The 25587-nt window shown below is 46.3% G+C and overlaps 1 protein-coding gene across 2 annotated transcripts in view; it reads right to left on the bottom strand.

Moving 5' to 3' along the window:
- Positions 1–25203, bottom strand: part of Fanci (FA complementation group I) — a 33668-nt gene extending 8465 nt beyond the window's left edge. The window contains exons 1-24 of one of the 2 annotated variants that reach the window (XM_070043225.1): positions 25133–25203; positions 24429–24531; positions 23785–23857; positions 21091–21221; positions 19880–20036; positions 19739–19796; positions 17904–17945; positions 16173–16296; positions 15686–15771; positions 15125–15251; positions 14726–14818; positions 13446–13582; positions 12682–12862; positions 10526–10613; positions 9029–9159; positions 8366–8436; positions 7929–8043; positions 6108–6230; positions 4929–4997; positions 3537–3638; positions 2109–2279; positions 1899–2020; positions 1279–1443; positions 151–330 (exon numbers count right to left, since the gene is read on the bottom strand). In XM_070043225.1, the coding sequence (XP_069899326.1) occupies positions 151–330; positions 1279–1443; positions 1899–2020; positions 2109–2279; positions 3537–3638; positions 4929–4997; positions 6108–6230; positions 7929–8043; positions 8366–8436; positions 9029–9159; positions 10526–10613; positions 12682–12862; positions 13446–13582; positions 14726–14818; positions 15125–15251; positions 15686–15771; positions 16173–16296; positions 17904–17945; positions 19739–19796; positions 19880–20036; positions 21091–21221; positions 23785–23857; positions 24429–24512 (2630 nt within the window). In that variant the 5' untranslated portion in view covers positions 24513–24531; positions 25133–25203. Of the gene's footprint in view, positions 1–150; positions 331–1278; positions 1444–1898; positions 2021–2108; positions 2280–3536; positions 3639–4928; positions 4998–6107; positions 6231–7928; positions 8044–8365; positions 8437–9028; positions 9160–10525; positions 10614–12681; positions 12863–13445; positions 13583–14725; positions 14819–15124; positions 15252–15685; positions 15772–16172; positions 16297–17903; positions 17946–19738; positions 19797–19879; positions 20037–21090; positions 21222–23784; positions 23858–24428; positions 24532–24662; positions 24704–25132 lie in introns of those variants that run through there. The other variant, XM_070043226.1, reaches the window with a different exon arrangement.
- Positions 25204–25587: the final 384 nt, after the last annotated feature.

Raw genomic sequence — 25587 nt, 5'->3', positions numbered from 1 at the left:
CACTTAGGGTTTTGTCATTGTGTAATAACATCGCTCTCCTTTCTGGTGCTACAGTACGCTTTAGTGTAGGACTAGTCTCAATAGCGGTGGGTGCGTTTCACCCGCGGCCGGGCCTGCAGGCTGGCGCACAGGCGTGGGCTGGAGCCTTACCGTGTGATGTCGCAGAGGCTTTGGAAGATCTTGCTGGGGTTGTGGCTGTCGGGGCCACCCACGTGCCCTGTCTCCTTGAGCTGCTGTGCCTTGTACAGAGCCACGCTCACTGCGTAGCGCATGAACTCAGTGCTGCTCCTGAGGACCGACAGGCTCTCCTCATGGCTCTGGGTGCTGTCCCTAAGGAGAGAGCGAGAGCCTCACCTGCTGTCCCTCGGGAGTATAAACACCTCCTCTGCCACCAGGATCTAGAGCCAGGCTCTCAGGACACTGGGCTCAGGAACCATACCAGCTCCTGCACAATCACCTGCCCCTCTTCTCCCTCCCTTCAGCCTCTACACTCAACAAAATTTGAATGCCACACCATCCTTGAGGTTTCCGGTTGTCCCTTCATTAATTCAGCTCCTTCCCTTTATTTTTTTAATCTGTTGCTGGGTTCAAACCATTCAAGAGGGCTGGAATCCGTTCCTATCTTTTCATCTGTTACCCAGTGTTTATGACTCAGCTTTGATAATCTGAAGGACTTAAGATTCCTGCCTTTGACTGTCCAGCTTTCACTTTAAGAAAATTAAAAACCTCCTAATTTATTGCTCAGGGCTACAATAAGTACTGCAAGTCTACCCTGGTAGCAAGGTAAAGCAGGAAGACATTATTTTTATTGAGCTGCAGCCTTTTTGGGGGGATGGGTTGGGGTGGGGTTTGAACCCAGGGCCTTGCCCCAGTCCTTTTTGTTCTTGTTTTTTTTTTTTTTTTTGGTCGGTCGTGGGGCTTGAACTCTGGGCTTGGATGCTGTCCTCCCTCAGCTCTTCAGCTCAAGGCGAGCGCTCTACCGCTTGAGCCACAGCGCCACTTCTGGTTTTCGAGTGGTTTATTGGAGCTAAGACTTTCTTGCCTGGGCTGGCTTTGAACCGCAATCCTCATATCTCAGTCTCTTGAATAGCTAGGATTACAGGCGTGAGCCACCGGTGCCTGGCTCTTGTTTTGTTTTTGAGGCAGTGTCTCACTAACTTTGTCCAGTCGGGCCTCAAACTTGTGATCTTCTGCCTCCATCTCCCAAGAAGCTGGGACTATAGATATGTGCCACTACACTGGGCTGACTTGTTTCTACATCCTCAAGTAAAATCTTACCTGAAAAGTGCAGTGAGAAGATCAGACACAAATTTCATGGACAAAAAACTCTCATGTGTCTTGTTAGCCATTTTGCTTTTGCCTTTACTGGTTTTTTCATTAACGATGTCAGAGAGCTTCTTGTAACACATAAATAAACTCAGAATCTCCTCAAACTTATTCTTACTGTGTAACAGGAGGAAAGAGGCCATGAAGAACACGTTAGCATACACTGGGTTCGTTTTACGCTCAGTAAATGTTCTACGCATTTGCGAGTAGATGGACCTTCACTAGCACAGCAATCCCAGACCACACCAACCCACTGCAGCTTTTTTTCTTGTTTACAACGGTTAAGGCAGAGTGTGAAAGTCCCATACTGCCTCTAACCCAGTCCCTCTACTAAAACCAGGCATACTTGAGCTCCAGGCTGGGAATTTTGAATAAACATGGAAAGCTGCTAGATGAAAATGCACGCCTGACTAGAATTCACACTGGTGTTCTCCAGTGGGAAAACCATACAAAACCCTCTGGCTAGAGAGCCACGTAGGAGATTCTATAAGAGTGTGAGGCCTACACTAGTTATGTATATAACTAGTTATGTAAGAGAAACAATCTACACCTGGTCTGAGGTAAGGCCGTACCTGAAATTGCTTGTGTAGAAATTATATTCTATCAGAACTTCGCAGACGCCCATCACGAGGTGCGCGCACATGTGATTCTTGATGCCGGTATCAGTGCTCTGAGAAAAATCTGCTGATTTATCCTGAAGGACATGTGGAGAAAGGCATGTGGGAAAGCTACGTACTACCACCCACTCCCACGCTGCCACACAGCCAGGCCTGGCTGCTCACCAGTTCAAAGTCTTCTAGCTCACTCTTAACCATTCTACTGGTAATGGACTCCAGCATGTCATCTAGCTCTTGGTAGACACCCTCTTCCTCCTCATCCACGTCTCGTTGCAGGGGCAGCACTGTACTCTTGTACCAGGACAGACAGTGCTGCGTGCAGCACAGCAGGTGGTCCTGCGGAGGAAGACAAGATCAAGTCCACACACAATGCGCGTGTGCTTTCGCTCTCGCCTTGCTTTGCACACAGCACCTTTTGCTTTAGTCCTGGCCAGCTGAACCACAAACTTCCCAAGGATCTGTGGTTACAGGTATGGCCCACCATGCCTGCCTTGTTCTTGTAACTATTATCTAGCTCCCAACTGCAATCTTCCTATCTTCACTCCTCAGTAGCTGCAATTACAGGTATACACCTTGTCCGCCCAATAAATAATAATATTCTTAGGTATAAAGGGATAGGTTATGAAGCTGTTAACAGCAAGTAAGAAAGTTTAAGTTACTTGTAAGCACCACAGATTAAATCCATTGGAAATAACAAAATGGTAAAAATGTAAACAAGGGGCTGGGAAGTTGGCTCAGTGGTAGAAAGCTTGCCTCGCATGCATGAGGCCTTGGGTTCGATTCCTTAGCACCACATAAGCAGAAAAAAGCCGGAAATGTGCTGTGGCTCAAGTGGTAGAGCTGAAGAGCTGAGGGACAGCACCCAGGCCCAGAGTTCGGACCCCACGACCGGACCCCCCCCACCAAAATGTAAACAAACAGAGACGTTTTATCCATGACGTTTTAGCCCTGAACGTAGCTAACACTGCAGAACAAATCGTCAGATGTGCTAGCTCTGTTCAGATACACATAGCCCTGGAGCCAAGCTACGGACTGACACTGTGTAGTTCCCGAGTACCAAGGTTATTGTAAAAGTAAGGGTTTATGTTGAAGGCACCTTTGGGAGACCAGCACATCAGAGATCTAAGTTGGCACAGAAGGCGCTAAGAGACAACCTCTGCCCCTAGCCACCAGGTGGAGGTCCATTTGTTCTCCTTCCTGCCTTTCCAAAGCTAGACAATGAGAACAGAAGAACCACCTTACTCCCTCTGAATAGGCTAAGAGTGCTCATGACTCACCTAGATCCTGTACTCCCTCCAGACTAAGGAGTGGGCTGCTGAGGTCACCTGCTCCCAGGTGACCCCTCCATCTTAAAGCCCAGTCATCTCACATATATAATCACACAGCCATAACAGGAAGGCCTGATGCTCCTGGGGTGGGGGGCATATCATATTTAGCAAGATGGCACCACAGAGACCCTTCCACAGATCTGGGGTGACAATGGGTCAGAAATGAAGGGCAGGGAAAGATCCACAGGGAAAAGCATCTCTTTATGAAGATCAACCTTCTTCCCACCAGTGAGAATAAAGGTTCTAAGAGGAATAAAAGTGTTACCAGTGGTTCTTGCAGAGAGATCTGATTCCCTTGCATCAGAACACAAGCTTCCACTTTCAGAGGCGGCAGCACATCAGGTTTTGGCTCGTAGTACTGTTTTAACTGTATGCAGAGAGCGAGGAGGAGAACCATCAGAGCCTGTGAATGCCCCCACTTTCTGCACTACTGAAACCAACCAGTACCTTTACCAGCCAGTGCCTTGTAAGAGGCACTGGCCCAGGAAGGGGCAGCAAGGCTGATCTTGTTCCAGCTTGCCCACATCCTTCCGCCTTTGCCTCAGGCACAGAAAAGTTAAGGATTGTAGGGATCCTTGCCCTGTACTCCTCCACACCAGTTCTAACCCCAGGCAGGCAATCGGCATTTTCAGTATAATCTGCTGGCTTGAGTCCGAGATTCCAGTACCACCACTGATTACTGATGTTGAGAAACTTACCAGCATCTTGCCTTTCATTACAGAAGTAAGCATATAGTTGCTGAACAAGGATTCTTAGTACACTAGATGTAAAGTGCTTCAACACTAGTTAGCATTCACGAGAGCTAAGAAAACTGCCTGGCCATCATCCACTCTGAAACCTTCCTTTCTGAAGTCAGCAGACTGGTCCTTATATTCATCTAGATCAGGAAGCAGTGCTCCGAGATCATTTTTCATTCTTGCTAAGTGTCTGGATACTGATCAGTTGACCATTATAGTTTGAAAAACCTAAATAGCCAACAGGCTATACATTTTATATAGGGTCATGACAAGCCCCAGGGAAAGCTTTTTGGATAGCAAAAGACCTTCCAAAACCCCCCACATATCTGAGACCTAAGTTCAAATGGTGGTGCTTCTGAATTATCCCTAAGCAGTGGTAGAGAAGAGACAGGGGAGGAGAGGGGAAAGTAAGAGCAAGCGCAAGAGAAATCGTGCAAGAGCACAAGCCAGCACTTACTTCCATTCCAACAGAATGAGGCACTAGGGGTCTAGAATAATAAAGACTACAAGGGAATTATGTCTCAAGCTGTTAAAAAAAGGTTCAAGTTAATGCTTCATGAATACTGTTGAGAACAAAAGGTTTATTTACACATGACGCTTGTTTCTCATCGGAACTCTAGGTGGTCTCTGAAGTGTTTCCTAATTTTAAAACCTTTTCTAAGTGAGGAGTACAGAAAATGTCTTGGTGGAGACCTGTGCATCTGTCAGAGGACAGCAGCTGCCAAGCACAGATGAGCCACAACCATTCAGAACAGGGAGGCCCCCCAGGGCCGTGCGCCCTCCCAGCAGGACCGCCCCCTGCACGGCATGGCCCGCCCCTCACATCCTCATAACCTACCAGGGTACTCGCTGAGAATTATTTATAGTGCCCCAAATCTGGAGACTGTGACGTGGGTAGGCTGCACAAAAGTATGTCTTACCTGTGAGAGAAGCGACTGCATGATGGAGCTCGCCAACTGAGAGTTCCTTCGAAGCACGTCACAGAAGCCCTAGGAGCGATCAGACTGCTTTATCCTGTGTAGCTGGGATAACAGGCACATACCGCCACGGCCAGCTTTCTTTTTCCCTTGAGAGAGAATCTCAAACTTCTTTTTGCCCCCTTGGGTAGCCTGAAACGATGATCCTCCTGATCTCAGCCTCCCACGTAGCTGGGATCACAAATCTGAACCACCACACCCAGCTAGCAGCTGAAATGGGGTCTTATGAACTTTTAACCTGGGCTGGCCTCAAATTGTGATCTGTCCAGGTAGAACAGTTATTCGTATTTTCTGTAACGAGCCTGGAAAATCCACTTCAAGACACATTCTGCAGCGCAGTAATTTATTTCACAAAGTCAAATGAAGCAAGCTATCACAGCTCTTCTCTGAGTAACATCTACTTAGTCTCCTTGCTGGGCTGTTTCAAGATCTCCATTCCTACCATGGACCCTCTATGCTGATAAACCTGGCATCCTCACACAGAGTCCTCCATGATCCCACTCCCAGTCCCAACAGCTGAGCTATACACCAGCCACCAGATAACTGAACTGGTCTGTCTGTGTGCTGCTACTGTGCCATCATTAAAACTGCATGACTTACAGAGAAGTGGAGTTGTGGTAGAACACTAGCCTTCAGCAAAAAGAGCTCAGGAACAGTGCCCAGGCCCTGAGTTTAAGAGCCACAATCAACAAAACAACCCTACATGATTTAATCAGACCTGCAAGCAAAGGTGAGTGTTGTGGGAAGACCTGACAAAGGTAGGAATCTACATGGCTGACGAGCTGGAGGTGAGAGACAAGGTGAAGAGAAACACTGAAAGGTTCTGAGCTGGGTCTGTATGTGACGAACCTCAAATGTCTTTATATTACTTTAGGGAAACAAAACTTTGAAAGGCAATAAATTATGTTTATGGCTTGTATGAGTTACACATGGGGGAAACTTGGTATTACATCAAAAGACTGCGAAAGTTAACAGTCCACTAGAATTCGAACTCACTGTCACTGTCTACCAATCAGGGCATAAGGCCTAGCACAAGAGCTTGTACCTTCATCTCAGCAAAGAAGGACCACACAAGGACCGAGGTGGGGGGAAGAGTTCCCCATCCCTCCATGTGTGGCTTACCTCATAGAGCATGAGGCGGACGTCAGCCTGCTGTCCTAAGCAGCGCCGCAAACTGTCCATGATCTCAAGGCAAAAAGTTTCATTGGCAACAGAATTGTAGCGGCTGTGGACATCCACACGAACCTGGAAGGAAGGGGAGTCAGTTGGGGTGTAACTCGCCAGCCTCTCCTTTAAGGAGTGAAGCCGACCTATGCCCCTGGCGAGGTCAAGACACTTGGTCAACCCGGCTTTCACTATGTGGAAACGTCGCACTGAGGCAGACAAGGATTTCACCAAAGAACCTAGCACCACACCTCCAGGAACCCCAGGGAGGTTTAGAGATGGACAGGACTAAGAATGGACATCCATTGTTCAATTTAAAATACAGTAGGGCAAGTGAGCCCATCAATTCCCAGGCATCTAGAAAGGTGGCTGCTAGCACACCATGTCAAATCCTAGTCCACTGACTATGGCCTTGCAAGGTATCAACCTCTAAGCCTCTGTTTCCTCATCTTTAAATGGGGATAGTACATAATATGCACAAATGGCTCCTGCTGCTTTTTTTTGTGTGTGTGTGTCAGTCATGGGGCTTGAACTCTGGGCTTGGGCGCTGTCCCTCAGCTCTTCAGCTCAAGGCAAGAGCTCTACAGCTTGAGCCACAGAGCCACTTCTGGTTTTCGAGTGGTTTATTGGAGATAAGAGTCTCACAGACTTTCCTGCCCGGGCTGGCTTTGAACCGCGATCCTCAGATCTCAGCCTCCTGAGTAGCTAGGATTACAGGCATGAGCTACCGGTGCTCGGCTCCTGCTGCTCTTAACATTTAATTGGTGTCCTATGTTGTAGACACACATTTTACAGTTATACTAGAGCAATAAAAGATTCCCAATGGAACTATAAATGTCTGTAAATCATATCATTTAAATCAGAAAGACAATTTTATGGCCCCAAGGCCCAGATTATCAAACTATTGTAAAAATTTTATTTTCTCAGACTTGTAAGGTTTAATTGACATACATGTGGTAAAGTAAGTTTTAGAATGGGTTATAAAATAGTATCTGGCCTCAGAAAATTACTGAGGATTAAATGATAGTAAATGTAACAATGAACCCCCAACTCCACTACAATGAATAAAAAGATACAAAAAGATTAAATAATAGTACAAAGCACTGATGTAATGTTTAATACAGTGCTATCCAATAAAATGATATACAATAAATGCAAGCCACATATGTAATTTTAAGTTTTCTAGTAGCCACATTTAAGAAATAAAATGAGCCTGGTGCCAGTTGCCTATACCTGTAATCCTAACTACTCAGGAAGTTGAGATCTGAGGATCACAGTTTGAAGCTAGTCCAGGCAGAAAGTTCTACAGAGTCTTAATTATCAGGCAAAATGCCACACTGGGAAGGGACATGGCTCAAGTGACAGAGCACCTGCCATGACCAAAACATCTTACAGAGAGTAGGAAGGTGTGAGTTCAAGTCCCAGTACCCACATACACAAAAAATAAAATGAAGCAGGTGAAGTAGATAAGACTATCGATTTCACATATACAATATTGTCTCAAAATTATTAATTATATATTACATAATAATTACCCTATTATCATAAAGTATTTCTTCAGGTAATTACGTTATTTCATACTGAATCTTCAAAATCAGTGTGAACAGCTCAATGGGTAGAAGTCGCTAGTGCGGCAGCCCCAGCGAGACTGCCCCATCCAGCACACCGCAGTCTGCCACTGCTGACAGTTCATACTGTCATCAGGGAACACGGCTTCTTTGGGCTTGCTGCACCAGCACCCAACTCTTCTACGGCTGTGGCTGGCGGGGCAGTGCTTACCTGGCTGGCGCCGATAGACTGGCTGCACTGCGAGGAGGCCAGGCTGCCCAAAACCTTAAAGTTCTTCAGCAGCAACAAAAACCCCGCCACTGCAGACTTCCGGGCATCAAGCTGGCTGGCTCAGAAAAGAGACATTGAATAGCACGGTACAGGTACGATGACACTGAGCTCAGATGACGACAGACTCGTTCTGCCATCGGCCTCTGTTGGAGCTTTGGAAAGCACTCATCTTGCCTAAGCCTCATCTGTTAGGGGGGACTGTGGTACTTTTCACCTTGCAGGGCCACTCTGCAGGCAGATGAGAAGCAGCACGCTACGTGTGGAGCGAGCAGGTGAGACTTGGCGATGGGGCTGTGAACATGTGCTGGCTGGGAACGCACGGGACCCTCCCGTGAGCAGGACACTACACACTGGTGCCACCTCAGGCCTGGACGTACCTGGCAAACATGGCTTTCCGAAGAACGAGGATGAGGGAGTCTCTCACTGCCATGCTGACTTTGAGAAGCGGCTGAGGAGGAAGCCCCGGGTAGAAGGAAGAGCAGTTAACTCATCAGGGGTTAGAACAGCAGCCCATGCAGTGCTGTCAACCCCGAGACTCGGATGTGTCTTTACGCACGTCTCACTACTATGTTTTCTGGGAAGAATTAGCAGTACACACTGGGGCTAGCTGTCAAGGCCTTTGTAAATTCATCATGGAATAACTTCTTCAAGGTGAGGAGAGTCAAGGAGAGAAGTGACGCCGCGGGGCCAGCTGGAATGCTCTCTAGCTCAGAGCTGTGGACCTTTTACAACCAAACTCTACATTTCTGACCCAAAGGAAAGAGGATTCTTGGGCTGGGAAGGTGGCTCAGTGGTAGAGCGCTTACCCTGCATGCATGAGGCCCTGGGTTCGATTCCTCAGCACCACATAAGCAGAAAAAAAAAAAAAAAAGCCGGAAGTGGTGCTATGGCTCAAGTGGTAGCGTGCTAGCCTTGAGCTGAAGAGCTGAGGGACAGCGCCCAGGCCCCACGACCGGACCCCCCCCCCAAAAAAAAGTATCATACTTCCATCAGGCAGATAAACCCCCGTTCTGGCAAGGAACTCAGGTGAGAAGACTTACCTGCACTGCCTTAAGTAGTCCTTGGACCGTCTGCAGCGGCAGGAAGGACAGATAGTCAAATGTCTCTGTGACTTTAGAAGAACAATTCTGAAGAACTAAGGGTGCATACAGGATGATATCTGAGAGCAAATCTGAAAAATAATCTATAATCAGCTGCTTCACATGGCCATAGATATTTACACTAAAACAAGTTTCTACTGAAATATTTTTTCTAATGTAACCAAGGTCTGTTAGCATTTTTTGTAATATTTCGAGAATACAAAATTGCCTAAAAGAGAAAAAAGCCATTACACCGTCTAGGCTGTCTTAACATTTCTAAGCTAATTGGGGAGGGTGTGGGGGGCTAGTCCTGAAGCTTCGACTCAGGACCTGGGCGCTGTTCCTGAGCTCTTTTGCTTAAAGCCAAAGCTCTACCACTTGAGCCATAGTTCCACTTACAGTTTTTTGGTGGTTAACTGGAAGTAAGAGTGTCATGAACTTTTTTGCCCTGGCTGGCTTTGAACTATGATCCTCAGATCTCAGGGTTGCTGAACATCTAGAATTACAGGTGTGAACCACTGGCGCCTGGCTCAAAGCTATTTTTTGTAATGCAAGCCTATAGTCCTATTAAGATATATAAAAGCAAAACATGGGCCTCTAAAAATTTTAATGTTTAGTTGAAAGTAAAAAAAAAATTTTGAAGAATTAAAAAGTAATAATATGAAATATCTAAGAAGAAACTGTTCTAGATTTAAGTCTAAGAGCTGACTGAAACTATAAAACTTCTAGTAGAAACACAGGAGAAAATCTCAATGATGTTCGATTGGGCAGTTTTATGTTTGTTTTTTTTTAATATTTGACACAAAAAGTAGGAACTATTAAAAAAAGAAATTGATACATTAAAAACATTTCTAGGAAGTGGAGCTGTGGCTAAAGTGGTAGAACACAAGCCTTGAGCAAAACAGCACCCAGGCCCTGAGTTCAAGCCCCAGATTGAAAAAAAGCAACCCGCAGGCTCCTAGCCTCTGAGTGCACACCACAGATCCTGACTGTGGCCCCATGCCTACAGGTTCAGCCAACCTCAGGGAGAAAATACACAAAGAAATGCACTTCGCAGTTAAGCTAATGGCCATGTCTGCACCCAATACCAAAGACTTCCTTCTCGTCATTCCTACATGGTACAGGGTAACAACTATTTAGTAACAGGCACCGTAAGCAATTTAAAGATGGTTTAAGGTATGTGGAAGGTTTTATAGGTAAATACCAGCATTTCATAAAGGCCCAGGAGCAGCTGCGGGTTTGGCTAACAAAAGGGCGAGGGCATCCTGGACGCATCTCTTCACGGTCCCCACTAAGAACACCCTTGCCCTGCTGGCTACACTGGCTCCCCAAGTGGGACCTCTATGTCTTACTGGCCTCAGAATCAGAGGCTCTACAGGACACACGGCTGCTCCAAACCATCATGGCATTAGAAACAAAGATTCCTAGGACTTCTTCCATCTTCTCAAAGTTCCGTACCTAAGAAATGACTGATGGGAGAGGATGCTCTGGTAATGACTCTGTTGAAAACTTGCTCCAGAATTTCTTGTCTGATTACCTCGTGGACCTGAAGGGAACAGAACAGGTAGCATATCACTGGGGCCCTCACAGTTCGAAGGGCATCAGTGCATGTCAGGCAGGATATCAGCTGCACAGGGTGAAAATCAACAGCTGAGTCACAGACATGTCAGAATACAGTGTGGGTCCCTTGAAACAAACGTCACAACTCTGCCCTCACTCTGTGCTTCAATGAGCCAATGGGCAAGTAAATGTCAGACTGACACAGATTACATGAAATGCTAGTGACACCAAGATCAGGCATCGAATAAAGAACACTCTGCTGAGGTAATCCATTACATTCAACATTCACATTTCTGTTAGTACCCAGAACTATTTTTTTTTTTTTTTTTTTTGGGGTCAGGCTGTGGGGCCTGAACTCTGGGCTTGGGCGCTGTTCCTCAGCTCTTCAGCTCAAGGCTAGCGCTCTACCACTTGAGCCACAGCGCCACTTCCAGCTTTTTTCTTTTTGCTTATGTGGTGCTGAGGAATCAAACCCAGGGCCCCCTGCATGCAGGGTAAGCGCTCTACCACTGAGCCACCTTCCCAGCCCCAGTACCCAGAACTTTTATTCTAAAATCATTTATAATGAAAAGCCATTGACCTCACAGTTCTGCATAAAGTGCCCAATGTATATTAAATCACCTCCAAGAAGTGAAGGGTAAACAAAGGAGGAGGCTGCAATGCTTGGTAAGAAATGTATGCATTATCCTGCCCATGTAATTGTAGCCCCTCTGTACAGTTTGTTCTCAAATAAAATAAAATACAATTAAAAAAAAAAAAATAAATCACCTCCAAGAAGCGGAGGTGTGGCTCAAGTGTTAAGAGTACCAGCCTTCAGCTAAAAACAAGCCAAGGGAAAATGTACACTGGCCCTGAGTTCCAGCACACATAAAAACTACCTTCAAATGACTTTTCTGGCAGACACTACCGGTACACAGATACATTAAACAACTGATCACCAGGAAGGTGAGAGACAGGACTCAGAGGCAAAGGTGTTTAGCATCATGACCTAGCTTTTTGTTTCCTTTGAAAGGAAATGAACTTTAGAGAAAGCTGTTTCAGAAACCAAGGTTCAAGTGGCAATTACAATTTGAAAATAAGCAAAAAAATTTAACCCTCCCAATTTGGGTTCTTAAAAAACAAAAAAATCAAACCCATAAGCATAATTCTCAAGTCTGATATCCTACAACCACCACAATTGGATTTCAGGGTGAGAGAGATGTAGCTCAAATAAGATGCTTGCCTAGCAGACTCATTAGCCCTGAGTTCAATCTCCAGCACCACACACACACAAAAATAATAGTTGTGTAAGCAAATTCCATTAAAACAAGCAATTTATTGCCCGGATGGTTCAGCTTTTTACAATTATTTTTCTTCTAGGTGCTGGGTTTTTAACTCTGGGTCTCACATTTGCTCAGCTTCTTTTACTGCTAGAGCTCTACCACTTGACCCATGCTCCAGCCTGTGAGAGCTAATCATGACTGGACTGAGAACATACCCACAATAGTAAAGCACACTTTTGAGTCTCTCTGGGAGGATGGCTCTAAGAATGACTGGCATGTGGGACAGCAACTAGGGAAAAGACTGCCCTGGATGGGGGTGGCACCATCCACTAGGCTGGACAGAGGGCTAGATGGACCAAAAGGGAAAGAATGCAGAAGCCCGCTGCGCAGGCTGCACACACTGGCGCTCTCGCTCTGCCTCTGGCCTGTGAGGTGAGATCCTCACTGTGCTCTACCACCCGGAAAGACTCTGTCCACACTCAGCACTGAACCTCCAAGGCCATAAGCCAAAAGGAATCTTTCCTTCTCAGTAGTTTCTTAGGCATGTGTCACAGTGATGGAAAGCTATCACACACTGATGGAGAAGAAAACCACGGAAAAACCAATCCCCAGGACCTGGCCAGGAAAAAGAGCAGCAAGTGAAGTGAGAAGTCTCCAGAAGAGAGAAATATTCCAAACCAGATGTGCAGTGTTTCACCACCACCCAAGCACTGTCATACTACCCTCACATTTCCTTACTCACCATGCTTGCCCAACCACCAGGCCAACGTCCCGCAACAACCAGAATCTCACCTTGAACGTCTCCAGCAGGATACTGGCACCCAGCTCACAGGCCTGCTGGCTTGGTGTTTTAGAAAGACTGGAGCTGGTCTCAACAGCTTTTCCATCAACAATCTTCTTTGGGCCATATGAATCCATTAAAATAAAACCAAGTTTTACCAGGCCCTGAGTCACATGATCCCAACTATGAACACTGTAAGAGACAGAAACTTGCTTAAAGAAGAGGAACTTGTGTGAGGAACTGACCTTATCCCTTCACACCTACAAGAGTAACCCATGCCATAGTTCGTCGCTATCTCCAAGTCATAATGGCAGATCATGTTACACAGATACACCTGATGCTGGTGCCACATGCCTGTAATCTTAGCTACTTGGGGAGGCCTCCCAAGTAAGGAGGATGGTGATGTGAGGCCAATCTGGGTTTGTTAGACTCATTCTCAACCTAGCTGGGTATGCCTGTCATCCCAGGAGCAGGCAGCTGGGATTGAGAGACTCAAAGTTCCAAGCCTTTAAGTAAAGTCCATGAAATCCCACCTTAAAAGAAGAGGCTGAGTGTGGTAGTATATGCCTTTAGTAGCACCTATAACTGGAGGCCAAAAACAGAAGAAAAAAAAGTCTCCCAGATGTTTCTGCCCAGGCTGTTTTCGAGCCCAAATCCACTGATCTCAGTCTCTTGTGTAGCTGGGATTACACGTGTGAGTCACTAGTGTTGAGCCCATATTGTGTTTTCAAATGAAGGATCCCTTACACACCCTTGGTCTCCTTTAATAACGCACCTATTCTTGACCACTTCCAAGATCATAGTTGAAATGCAAGTTCTTTGAGGAGCAAGGTTCTGAAGGAATTTTGAACTTTGGAGGAGCTGTAGATCCTTAAAGTTTCTCATGATCAAAGTCTTTAAAAGATCAAACACCTAATGAAAACCAAAGAAACAAGAAAATGAAGGAAAACATGCCTTGTGTTCCAAATCTTGACCCTGCTGCCATGAGTCGCCACCCACTAACTGAAGACGACACAAAAAAATCATGACTTTCAGGAGGAATATAGGAACTGAAAGCAGGCTTTCCTCAACGAGAAAAGGGCTAACTATTAGCCATACCAGGCATGAGGGCTCATGCTTTATAATCCCAGCTCCCTGAAAAAGGCAAGCAGGTGGACCACAAGTCAAAGACAACCTTGGCAATGTAATAAGACTGCCCCTCAGAATTAAAAAGCAAAAAGGAGCAGAGTATGGCTCAAGAGTAGAATCCTTGCCTAGCAGCTGTGAGGCCATGGGCTCAATCTGTAGTATTAGGAGGAAAAGAATCACCAGTAATCTGGAATGCACATGGGGCGGGGGGGATTTACATTTGCATTCTTTCAAGTTACCTATGCTCTATAATTTCAATTCAACCTGGAACAATTTCTTAGAAAGCTCCAACACGATAAAACCGCAGCCGAGTCCCAACTGTCCCTCCTGCTGTTCTGGGCCCCAAAGCACGCTCCCAACTTATCCCCCATGCCTTCTGGCTAATGGCACACAGGAAATGAAGATGCAAACCCAGTTTCTGAAGAAATCATCCAGTGCGCTGAGAACAGTGAGCTATGTGTTCTTGGCACCAGAAGGTCAGGATGAGATTGTCTAGAAAGTTGACGGTGGGGTCTGGTGAAGCAGCTCTGGAGGCTGAGGCCCGCTCCAGCTACACGGCAAGACTGCCTAAACCTAACAACATGGCAAAGTCCTGAGCCCCAAACAAAACAAACCTCAACGGGTTCTGATACTAGCTTTGTTTTTGGTCCTGAGTGGGACTTAGGTGCGATCTGTCCCTGAGGTTTCTTTTGCTCGAGGCTGATGCTCTACCACTTGAGCCACAGCTCTGCTTCTGGCTTTTGGTGGTTAACTAGCAGTAATGTTTCATAAATTTTCCTTTTGCCCAAGCTGGCTTTGAAGCTAGATCCTTAATCTCAGCCTCTCGAGTAGCTTACAGGCATGAGCAGCCAGCACGCAGCAGGTTTTTATGCTCTTTCCCTTTTTCTTACCAACTGTGGAAGGAGCCAAGATGTCAGAGAACATTACCTGTTCCTCAAAGCGCTGTATTCCTGTTACAGAGAGAAGAAGAGCCACACTGAAAGGACACAAGTATTTACTGGGATCTCCTTGCTGTCCTGCCTAGAACAGAGAAACCAAAGGGGAGTTACTACTTACACATAGCTAACTTCAAAACTGGTCCCAGACTCATCTGATCAGAAACCTAAATGTAGAAACTCAAACTATAAAACTTTTAGCAGAAAATACACCCAAAAAAATCTTTAAGCCTAGGTATGGGTTTCTTAGTTATAATGACTTATAAAAAAATGAACAGAAGATGTAAACAGACATTTCATCAAAAATATTAGGAGAGCTAATAAATATATGAAAAGACACTCTAACGCTGGACGAGGGTATCTCTAGGTGAGGAACACTGCCAGTCATTACCTTTGCTTGTTTCAGAAGTTCTCTGCCTAGCTCAGAGTCCAACTTGATGGCAAACACAATGTGGAGGATAATGGTGCCTTCCACATGGCGAAGCTCACCTGACGGCACGGTAACAAGATCCAGCAGCCTGCCGAGTCAAGGAGAAGCTGCAGTTATACAAGTGGAGGTGTTTGATGACCAACAAATAGACCCAAGCTCAACTTGCACTGATATAGAATAGGAGCTGCCTCACTCTGCTCCTTTTACAACAAAACTCGTTGAAAGAACTCCAATAGCCATTGTTTCTGCTGCTTTTATTCTTTGCTGATTCCAACCTAAGTCAACCTGGCTTCATCCCTTCCTATTCTAACCTCCCAATGCTGGACTAGTCTTGCAAGGTGATGAATGATCTCAGGCTGCCTAACCATTAGGAGGGAGGGGAGAAAGGAAAGGGGAGGGGAAAGCTACAGAAGTTCTATACTGGAGTGAATGAGTGGGTGGAAGGGAAGATGCCAATAAGTGGCTAAAACACAGTAAGAAGAACCTACAAGCCATTTTTGGCACCTGAGCCCTGACACTCACTCATCACCACTTTGATCCTCACTGTGCTGCTTATCCAGATCGCGGAAGAACGACACGATTCCTTCTAGAACAGTCTTTCTGCTTCCCTGGAGAAAAACCAAAATAGGTAAGCACTCTCAATTAAAGGCAAAACAACAGTGAGTCCAGTACTTTTCAACAAAAAGAATTATCAGGAATGGATTTAATAAGCTACAATGGGGGAGTCACAACATGTAAAACACTTTCATCATGGTTTGAAATACTCAGTCCTGGACTTGAAGGGGCCTCTAGTTCACCCTTTGTGAGATCAAAGAAAATACGCTATGAGGGAGAACCAGAAGTATAAACAGGTTGACTGTAACAGGTAAACTGCTAACACAAGGCCCTATCTGAAATATAACCCATGAGCAAAAAGGGTTACAGGTGTGGAGGAGGGAAGGGACAAAACTGAATGTCTGTAACTAGTCAGTCATCCCACAGAAATGAAGGATCAATTTATCATTTGTACCTTCGAGGAGAGAACTAGAAGCTGATAGACCAAAGGTGGTATTTCTTGAAGATTCAACATGGACAGCATCTTCAACACTTTGTCCACCACAAACTCTACCTCTTCCGCAGTCAGAGGGATGTCCCTGTGGGGCACAGTCCTAAAATCCATCCAGGGCCCAATGGCCTTGGCTTACCAGATCTGATGTAGGGTTTTACAACAGTTAAAATTATATCAAACATTTTTTTAGAAAATAAAATTTTTGAGTAGGAAATAAAGTAGGTATTGGACTATTTTGTCTGTTCTTTTTCTATTATGAAAAAAATCTTAGCCGGGCGCCGGTGGCTCACGCCTGTAATCCTAGCTACTCAGGAGGCTGAGATCTGAGGATCGCAGTTCAAAGCCAGCCCGGGCAGGAAAGACCGTGAGACTCCTATCTCCAATAAACCACCAGAAAACCGGAAGTGGCGCTGTAGCTCAAGTGGTAGAGCGCTAGCCTTGAGCTGAAGAGCTGAGGGACAGCGCCCAGGCCCAGAGTTCAAGCCCCACGACCGACAAAAAAAAAAAAAAAAAAAAAGAAAAAAATCTTTAAGAAATCAAAAATCTTCGAACTTTACAACTTTGGTGGGGGGAGGATCAGGGAGAGGGAGGGAGTATGGGAAGGGATGGGGAGGGGAAACAAAGAGGAGGCAACAATGCTTGATAAGAAATGTACTTGTGGGGGGCTGGGAAGGTGGCTCAGTGGTAGAGCGCTTGCCTTGCATGCCTGAGGACCTGGATTTGATTCCTCAGCACCACATAAGCAAAAAGAAAAAAGCCGGAAGTGGTGCTGTGGCTCAAGTGGTAGAGAGCTAGCCTTGAGCTGAAGAGCTGAGGGACAGCGACCAGGCCCAGAGTTCAGGCCCATGACCGGACCCAAAAAAAAAAAAAAAAAAGAAAAAAGAAATGTACTTGTGGGGCTGCGAAGGTGGCTCAGTGGTAGAGCTCTTGCCTTGCATGCATGAGGCCCTGGGTTCAATTCCTCAGCACGACATAAGCAAAAAGAAAAAAGCTGGAAGTGGCGCTGTGGCTCAAATGGTAGAGTGCTAGCCCTGAGCAAAAAAAAAAAAGTACTCGTCTTGCCCATGTAATTGTAACTCCTCTGTACGGTATTCTCACAGTAAAAAAAAAAAAAAAAAAATCAAAAATCTTTAAGAAACCTCTGGTGGCTCAGGCCTATAATCCTAGCTACTCAAAAGGCTGAGATTGGAGTATTAAGGTTTGAAGCCAGCCCAGGTAGGAAAAGTCTGTGAGACTCTCATCACGTTTAAAATTAACCACCCAGGGCCGGGAAGGTGGTTCAGTGGTATAGTGCTTGCCTTGCATGTATGAGGTCCTGGGTTCAGATTCCTCAGTACCACATAAGCAGAAAAAGCCAGAAGTAGCACTGTGGCTCAAGTATTAGAGGGGCTAGCCTTGAGCTGAAGAGATGAGGGACAGCGCCCAGGCCCAGAGTTCAGGCCTCAAGCCAGAAAAAAAAAAAAAAAAAAAAATTAACCACCCAAAAGATGGAAGTGGATAGTTCTCTGACCCTGAGTTCAAGCTCCAGTGCCTTGTGTGTGTGTGTACACATATACAAACAATAACCTAAGAAAAATGATCTTGGAAACGGGAAGGAACTCCCGAAGAGAAAAGATGTCTAAGTGTGCTGTTTCAGTGTCTAGAAGGAAGGTTCCCAAAACAAGCTGGAAGAGAAACGAGAACAAGGCTTACTTGAACATTGAGGTGAGCTGGATTACATACTGTTGATCCCATCTAGTTAAAGACAAATACGAGAAAATGGGTTTATTTCATTTTAATTTGTTTATGGACAAGTTCATAAACCCAGTAAGGAGGGGAAAAAAATTAGTAGTTTCAAATTTGGTTTTGCAGAACTAAGCAACAAATAAAACATACACCACTTAAAATAACAAACAAGATAAAACAAATGCCATTTAAAAATAACAATCCGGCTGGGAAGGTGGTTCAGTGGTAGAGCGCTTGCCTTGCATGCATGAGGCCCTGGGTTCGATTCCTCAGCACCACATATGCAAAAAGAAAAAAGCCGGAAGTGGCGCTGTAGCTCAAGTGGTAGAGTGCTAGCCTTGAGCTGAAGAGCTGAAGGACAGTGCCCAGGCCCAGAGTTCAGGCCCCAGGACTGGACCCAAAAAATAAATAAATAAATAAAAATAACAATCAGAACACAGGTGTTGGTATCTCAGGTCTGTTATCCTAGCTACACAGGAGGCTGAGACCTGAGGATCTCCATTCAAAACTAGCCCAGGCAGGAAAGTCCATGCGACTCTTTATCTCTAATTAAGCACCAATAAAGCTGGAAATAAAGCTGTGGATCAAGTGGTAGGGTGCTAGCCTTGAGAAAAAAAAAGTTCAGACAGCATCCAGACCCTGAATTCAAGCTCCAATGCTGGGCTTCCAACTCTGGGCCTGGGCACTGTCCCTCAACTCTTCAGCTCAAGGCAAGCACTCTACCATTTAAGTCACAGCGCCACTTCCAGCTTTTTCTGCTTGGTGCTGAGGAATGGAACCCAGGGCCTCACACATGCAAGGCAAGCACTCTATCACTGAGCCAACCTTCCAGCCCTCCTTATCAATTTTTAAAATGCACATAAGAGACACTCACAATTACTATTTGTTATATTTGTAAGTTTATTTAGACATATAAAGACCTCTGTCACAGCACTTTAAAGTCGGTCATGGGGCTTGAACTGAGGGCTTTAGGCAGTTGTCCCTGAGATCTTTCGCTCAAGACTAGCATTCTACCACTTTAAGCTACAGATCCACTTCCAGTTTCCTGGTGGTTTAGTGAAATAAGAGTCTCACGGACTTTCCTGCCCAGGCTGGCTTTGAACCACAATCCTCAGATCTCATGAGGCTTCCTGAGTAGCTAGAATTACAGGCGTGAGCTACCAGCACTGGCTGCAGTGCTTTTTAAGAGTAAACTGTTAGGGGACTGGGAAGGTGGCTCAGTGGTAGAGTGCTTGCCTTGCATGCATGAGGCTCTGGGTTCGATTCCTCAGCATCACATAAGCAAAAAGAAAAAAGCCAGAAGTGGTGCTGTGGCTCAAGTGGTAGAGCACTAGCCTTGAGCTGAAGAGCTGAGGGACAGCGCCCAGGCCTAGAGTTTAGGCCCCATGACCGGACCAAAAAAAAAAATTAAAAAAAGAGTAAACTGTTAGAACAAAGTATAGTTGGTACATACCTGCAGTCCCAGAACTTGAGAGGCTCAGGTTACAGAGCCAAGACTGACTCAGAAAGAATGAACAGGAGAGGGGAGTAATAGGAAGAAGGGAGCAGGAAGTGGCAGGACATATGCCTGTCCTAAGAACCTTAGGACACCAAACCATGATTAGTGGACTACACTGCTGCAGTAAGGTTGTCAAAAGGCTTATAAAGAATGCAGTGAATCATCATTCTTGAAAATTCACTGCAGCATAAATGGGTTTTATAAATAACAAAAAATGGAATACAAATGTTGCAAGTACAAATCCTAGAAATAAATGCTAGTTCTTCTGTCCCGAGAAAGTTGTACCCCAAATGGAGAGACTCACCTGCCAGAACAGAGAGTGTTAATCAACTGCTTCTTACATTCTTCCCCACTCAATTCGCCTGGAAATGCAAACCACAGAGAAAATTAAGTCTGCTCATGCTTTTTCATGAGAAAAAGCCACTAAATATGGGAAGAAAACTACCTGTCCCATGAGTCAGATTTTCCTTTTTGGTAGACAATGCCACCAAAATGATAGGCAACAACTCCAAGGACTTTCCATTCACTAGACTGCCATCTTTGATCATGCCAACATACTCATTGGCTAATTCAACCAGTAATGGTCCTGGAAAATGGTGCGCCTAAAAGTTCATGAAATAAAAGAAAATCAGAAGCAGGCATCCGATGTTTAAAAATCATGTTTAGCTAAAATAACAGGATTGATGCTGAGGCTCAGAACTGGCCCTAGGAGGGATACATGGGGAACAGGCTGTCCCATTACAGTCATTACCATACATGACTTCAACCTTCTCCATCAGTTCTTCAAGGCTTATACCCATTCTTCTGTTCTTTTTTGTATTTTTTTGGTTAGTCCTAGGGCTTGAACATGGGATGCTGTTCCTGAGCTCTTTTGCTCAAGGCTAGCACTCTAGCACTTTGAGCCATACTTCTACTTCCAGTTTTTGAATGGTTCACTGGAGGTAAATGGCTCATGGGGATTCTTCCTGCCTGGGCTGGCTTCCAACCACGATCCTTAGATCTCAGCCTTCTCAGTAGCTAGGATTATAGGCCTGAGCCCACTGGTTCCTGGCTTGCTCTTCTGTTCTTTAACAACAGCTCTTATTCATATGTGTAAGTATTTAGGGCTGGGCGCTGGCAGCTCAAACCTATAATCCAAGCCACACAGGAGGCTGAGATCTGAGGGTTGTGGTTGAAAAGCCCAGGCAGAAAAGTCTGTGAGATTCTTATCTCCAATTAACCACCAGAAAACCAGAAGTGGTGCTGTGGCTAAAAGTAGTAGAGCACTAGTCTTGAGCAGAAAAAAACTTCAGGGACAGTGTCCAGGCCCTGAGCTCAAGACCCATAACCAACAACAAAAAATGTTTGGCACTGGGCTGGGAAGGTGGCTCAGTGGTAGAGTGCTTGCCTTGCATGCATGAGGCTCTGGGTTCGATTCCTCAGCACTACATAAGCAGAAAAATAAAAAGCCGGAAATGGTGCTGTGGCTCAAGTGGTAGAGTGCTAGCCTTGAGGTGAAGAGCTGAGGAACAGCACCCAGGCCCAGAGTTCAGGCCCACAACCTGACCCAAAAAAACAAACAAAAAATGTTTGGCACTTACTTTTCCTTCTCTCAACAAATAATAACCAATCCCCAATCTACCGCAAAACAAATTAAGTTTAGTCTTGCATTATTACCTCCAGCATTAGGGATCCTATGAGCTCAGATGCTACTTGTTTCGGTAAATCTCCTGATTCGACCAACTGGATACAGTAAGTATAAATCTTCCGTCTCCTAAGGGCGCCATCCTCCTCAGAGCAGGGGGAGCCTTGTTTTAAATAGACAGTACAGAACAGAACAAAGAAAAAAAAAGTCTTACGAGGCTGAAGGATAGTCAGAAAAGCCAAACATTTGTTTTTTTTTGTCGGTCGTGGGGCTTGAACTCTGGGCCTGGGCGTTGTCCCTCAGCTCTTCAGCTCAAGGTAAGCGCTCTACCACTTGAGCTACAGCGCCACTTCCGGTTTTCTGGTGGTTTATTGGAGATAGGAGTCTCACGGTCTTTCTTGCCCGAGCTGGCTTTGAACCGTGATCCTCAGATCTCAGCCTCCTGAGTAGCTAGGATTACAGGCGTGAGCCACCAGCGCCCGGCAAGCCAAACATTTGTAATTGAATAGAGAAACTGAATTCTTCTCAGGTGGTAGAGTGCTCACCTTGAATTGAAGAGCTGAGGGACAGCGCCCAGGCCCAGAGTTCAAGACTCACGACCAACAAACAAAACTACATACAGAAACTGAATTCTTAAGGGACCGATTACTGATGCTTAGAACAGCAATATAGAAGGGGCTTTAAAAAAGAGTGTCATTTAGCCAAATAGAAGACCAAAGCATCATCAGGCTCTGCTTGCTCACTTATTTTGGTAATTATACAGCACAGGAGAAAAACCTCATACTATATCTTTTATTTTGGGAGAGTGGAATTCAGTGACCCAAAGTTAATGTCTTTAACATACTTTATTTCAAGACACCATCATCCAACCCCCCCCCCGCCCACCCAGCGCTATCCACAGAGCAATAAGGATGCATTTCTCTTTAATAAAAGGTAAAAATTCTGGCAAAGACAACCAAAATCAACTTGTTCAGACCTCTGGAAGTTAGCCACAGACTTCCAACAAGCTGGAGAGTATCTACTGAAGAAAACTGCTGAATCCATTTTAACACATTTATCCTATTTCCATCCCTGGCCTAGTAATCCTGAAAAATGCTAAGGCACTACATATTACATGACAGTACCTATCATGTTCATAGAATGGAATACTCCAAGACCAATCTTTTCCGTCTCATATAGAGTCCACATCACCCTTACCCAATCTTTAGTCATCCCCCCCCCCCCGGAAGTGATGTTTTGCTTTTTGGTTTTTTTGCTGGTCGTAGGGTGTGACCTCAGGGACTGGATAGTCCCTTTTTTTGTTGTTGTTGTTGTTGGTCATGGGACTAGAACTCTGGGTCTGGGTGCTGTCTCTCAGTTCTCCAGCTCAAGATGAGTGCTCTACCACTTAAGCCACTTCCAGTTTTCTGGTGATTAACTGGAGGTAAGGGTCTCACAGACTTTCCTGCCAAGGCTGGCTTTGAAGCATGATCCTCAGATCTCAGCCTCTTGAGTAGCTAGGATTACAAGCATGAGCCACTGGCACCAGAGCATCCCTCAACTTTTGTGCTTGAGACTAGCTCTAGTCTAGTGCTTTAACACTTGAGCCACTGCTCCACTTCCAGCTTTATGAGGGCAGTTAATTGGAGATAAGAGAGTGTACCACCAGCACTGTGCTGATGAGCTTATCTTAAAAAAATACATGGAAACATTAAAAATCACCATACACAAACAATCCTGAAAGATGCCATTTTGTACCACAAAGCTATAGGTGACTGTGGACTGGACATAGGGACAGACAGACAAAAGGACAGAACTGAGAGCCAGGAATAAACCTTCCTGTTCACACACAAGTGATTTTTCTCTTTTTGTTGGCCGTAGGGCTTGAGCTTAGGGTGCTATCCCTGAGCTCATTTGCTCAAGGCTAGCATTCTACCACTTAAGCCACAGTGCCACTTCTGGTTTTCTGGTGGTCAATTAGAGATGAGTCTCACAGACTTTCATGCCTGGGCTGGTTTTGAAGCATGATCCTCAGGTCTCAGCCTCCTGAGTAGCTAGGATGACAGGATGTGAACCACTAGCACCTGGCTAGCTACTGATTTTTCTAAGATGTCAAGTGGGGAAAAGAAAGAAGTTTGTCTACTTTTTTTCCATCAGTTATCTGACCAAGTCCAAAACAAGAGATACACTAAGTGGGGTGTGGCAGGACTACTCACTCATAATAGAATCCTAGGACTCAGGGAGGCAGGAAGACTACAAATTTAAGGCCAGCCTGGGCTATATAATAGATCCTGTGTCTGAAGAGAAAACAAAGAAAAAGCTAAAGCTACTGACACCCTGAGAACACAAGTCTCAATCTTCACGGTCTTCCATGAGGTCTCTGCATATAAGGCACTCACAATATTCCACCTCCTTCAATCCCAGAGCTTCCCAGCCCAAAGACAAACAGATGATGTGCTGAACAAGTCTGCTCTCTTCCTCACAGGTTTTAGGAAAAGCACCTCCCTTACAGCCTCCACAACGGGCAAGATCCTCTCAAGGAGCCATGCCAACTCTTTCCAGTAAAATATTCAAAAATCTCAAGAGTTTTTAAAATGTTTAATATTAAATATAAGGTATCTGCTTCTTCACTCCGTTGTGTAGAATTCCCCCAAACAAGACCATGTTCCTATGGGACTTCAAATACTAAGAAAAGCAGCACAGATGCCAAAAGCACCCAAACCAACACACCAAAGAAAAACTGTTACCTTTGAAGATGGCTCTCACCAGGGCTCCAGCAGCTTTGCCTGTCACTGCTTGATTTTGAAGGAGATTAGTCAACTGCAATCAGAGAAGCAAACACTGTACGGCTTTGCTAACAGTTTCTTTAACTGATCAACCTAAACACTTAAAAGGAGAAAGCAGCAGGGTGCTGGAGACTCTTGCCTGTAATCCTTAAACTACTTAAGAGGATGAGATCTGAGGATTGAGGTTCAGAGCTAGACCAGGCTTATCTCCAATTAGCTACCCCAAACACCAGAAGTGGAGCTGTGGCTCAAGCAGCATCAAAAGCTCATGTACAACCATCTAGGCCCTGACTTCAAGCCCTAGGTCAAAGACAAATATCACAAACATATACTTTTTTTTTTCTTTTCTGTCAGTCATGGGGCTTGAAGTCAGGACCTGGGCACTGTCCCTGAGCTCTTTTGCTCAAGCCTAGCACTCTACCACTTTGCATCACAGTGCCACTTCATGTTTTAGAGATAAGGATCTCATAGACTTTCCTACCTGGGCTGGCTTTGAACTGGAGGAGGACTGGTGAAGAGAGGAAGCAGCAGAGACACGCTGGGGCCCTACACATCCCGGCTTGTCACCATGTTCCTCTTCTGCTTTCAGCAGACTACGTACTCACCTCATCCTCTCTCAGGGTTTTAAGAAACTCCTGAAGTTTATCTGCTGTTTTACTGGTTGCCAGAGATAAAATTTTCTGGTCCATGGTTGCTCATATCAGGGAACTAGAAGAAGAAAAAAATACGTCAGGACTGAATAAAGCTTTCCAAGTAATTACAAGCTTTGCTGTTCCCCTCTTGGCTATCGGAGTACTTCACACTTGCTACAGAAAATTCACTTTGTTCTGACTCCTTACACACAGCCCGGACCAGCCGTGATTAAAAAGACGAAACCGAACAGGCGCACGAGGAAGCTGTGGGATTCAGAGATGAGAAGGCTTCCCCTGGGTCAGAAGGCTGATGGGCAACCGCACTGGAGCTCACGTCCATCCTGCTCCGGACCCCAGGATTCCATGCTTAACCTACTGTGCTGTCCTGGGGGGGCGGGGGGGGGAGAGTGGGGTGAAGTGGGGCAGTGGGGGAGAGAGGGGGCGAGTGCGGGCCGGGGAGGGGTAGGTGCAGGACAGGGGGGACCGGGGATGGGAGGGGGGACGGGGTGGGGGGGCACCCCCGGCCCGAGCGCGGCGGGGTGGGGGGGAGAGAGGCGCGCAGGCCCAGGCTCCTCTCGGGACGGCGGGAAGGCCACGCCGCGAGGAGACCCCCCCCGCCCCCCGCCCCGAGTTCTAACAGACCCGCCCGCTCCCGTCCCGCCGGCCCGGCGACGCACCCCAGACCGCCAGTCACCACAGCCTGCGCCGCTGCCTCCGCCGCCGCCAGGCTTCAAAACGCGCGCGCTCTCCTCGGAACGCCGCCGCACTTCCGTTACCCGGGGCAACAGGTCCCGCCCCGAGGCTCACTTCCGCCCGCGGGGGCGGGCGGGGCGGGGCCCGGAGGAAGGGGGCGGGGATTCCCAGCGCCCGCGGCGGGAGCGGGAGCCTCCGGAGCTGGAGCGGGCGGGGTCTTTGCACCGGAAGCGTCGGGAAGGCCCCGGCCGCCTGGGCCTCCCCCGCGTGGGTCGCGGGCGCGCGCGCGTGTCCACTTTAGTTAAGTCCTCTGATCCCGAGGTGCCGCCTCCGGCCTGGGGAGAGGCCTCGCCCCGAGCCAAGAGCTGAGGGACTGCGCCCAGGCCCAGAGTTCGAGCCCCACGGCCGACAACAACATAGAAAAGAAAGCACCAGAAGG

The sequence above is a fragment of the Dipodomys merriami genome, unplaced genomic scaffold (genome assembly GCF_024711535.1).
Source record: "Dipodomys merriami isolate MVZ:Mamm:240054 unplaced genomic scaffold, mDipMer1.0.p SCAF_33, whole genome shotgun sequence".
Taxonomy (NCBI): domain Eukaryota; kingdom Metazoa; phylum Chordata; class Mammalia; order Rodentia; family Heteromyidae; genus Dipodomys; species Dipodomys merriami.
This window is presented reverse-complemented; position numbering and strand designations above follow the sequence as displayed.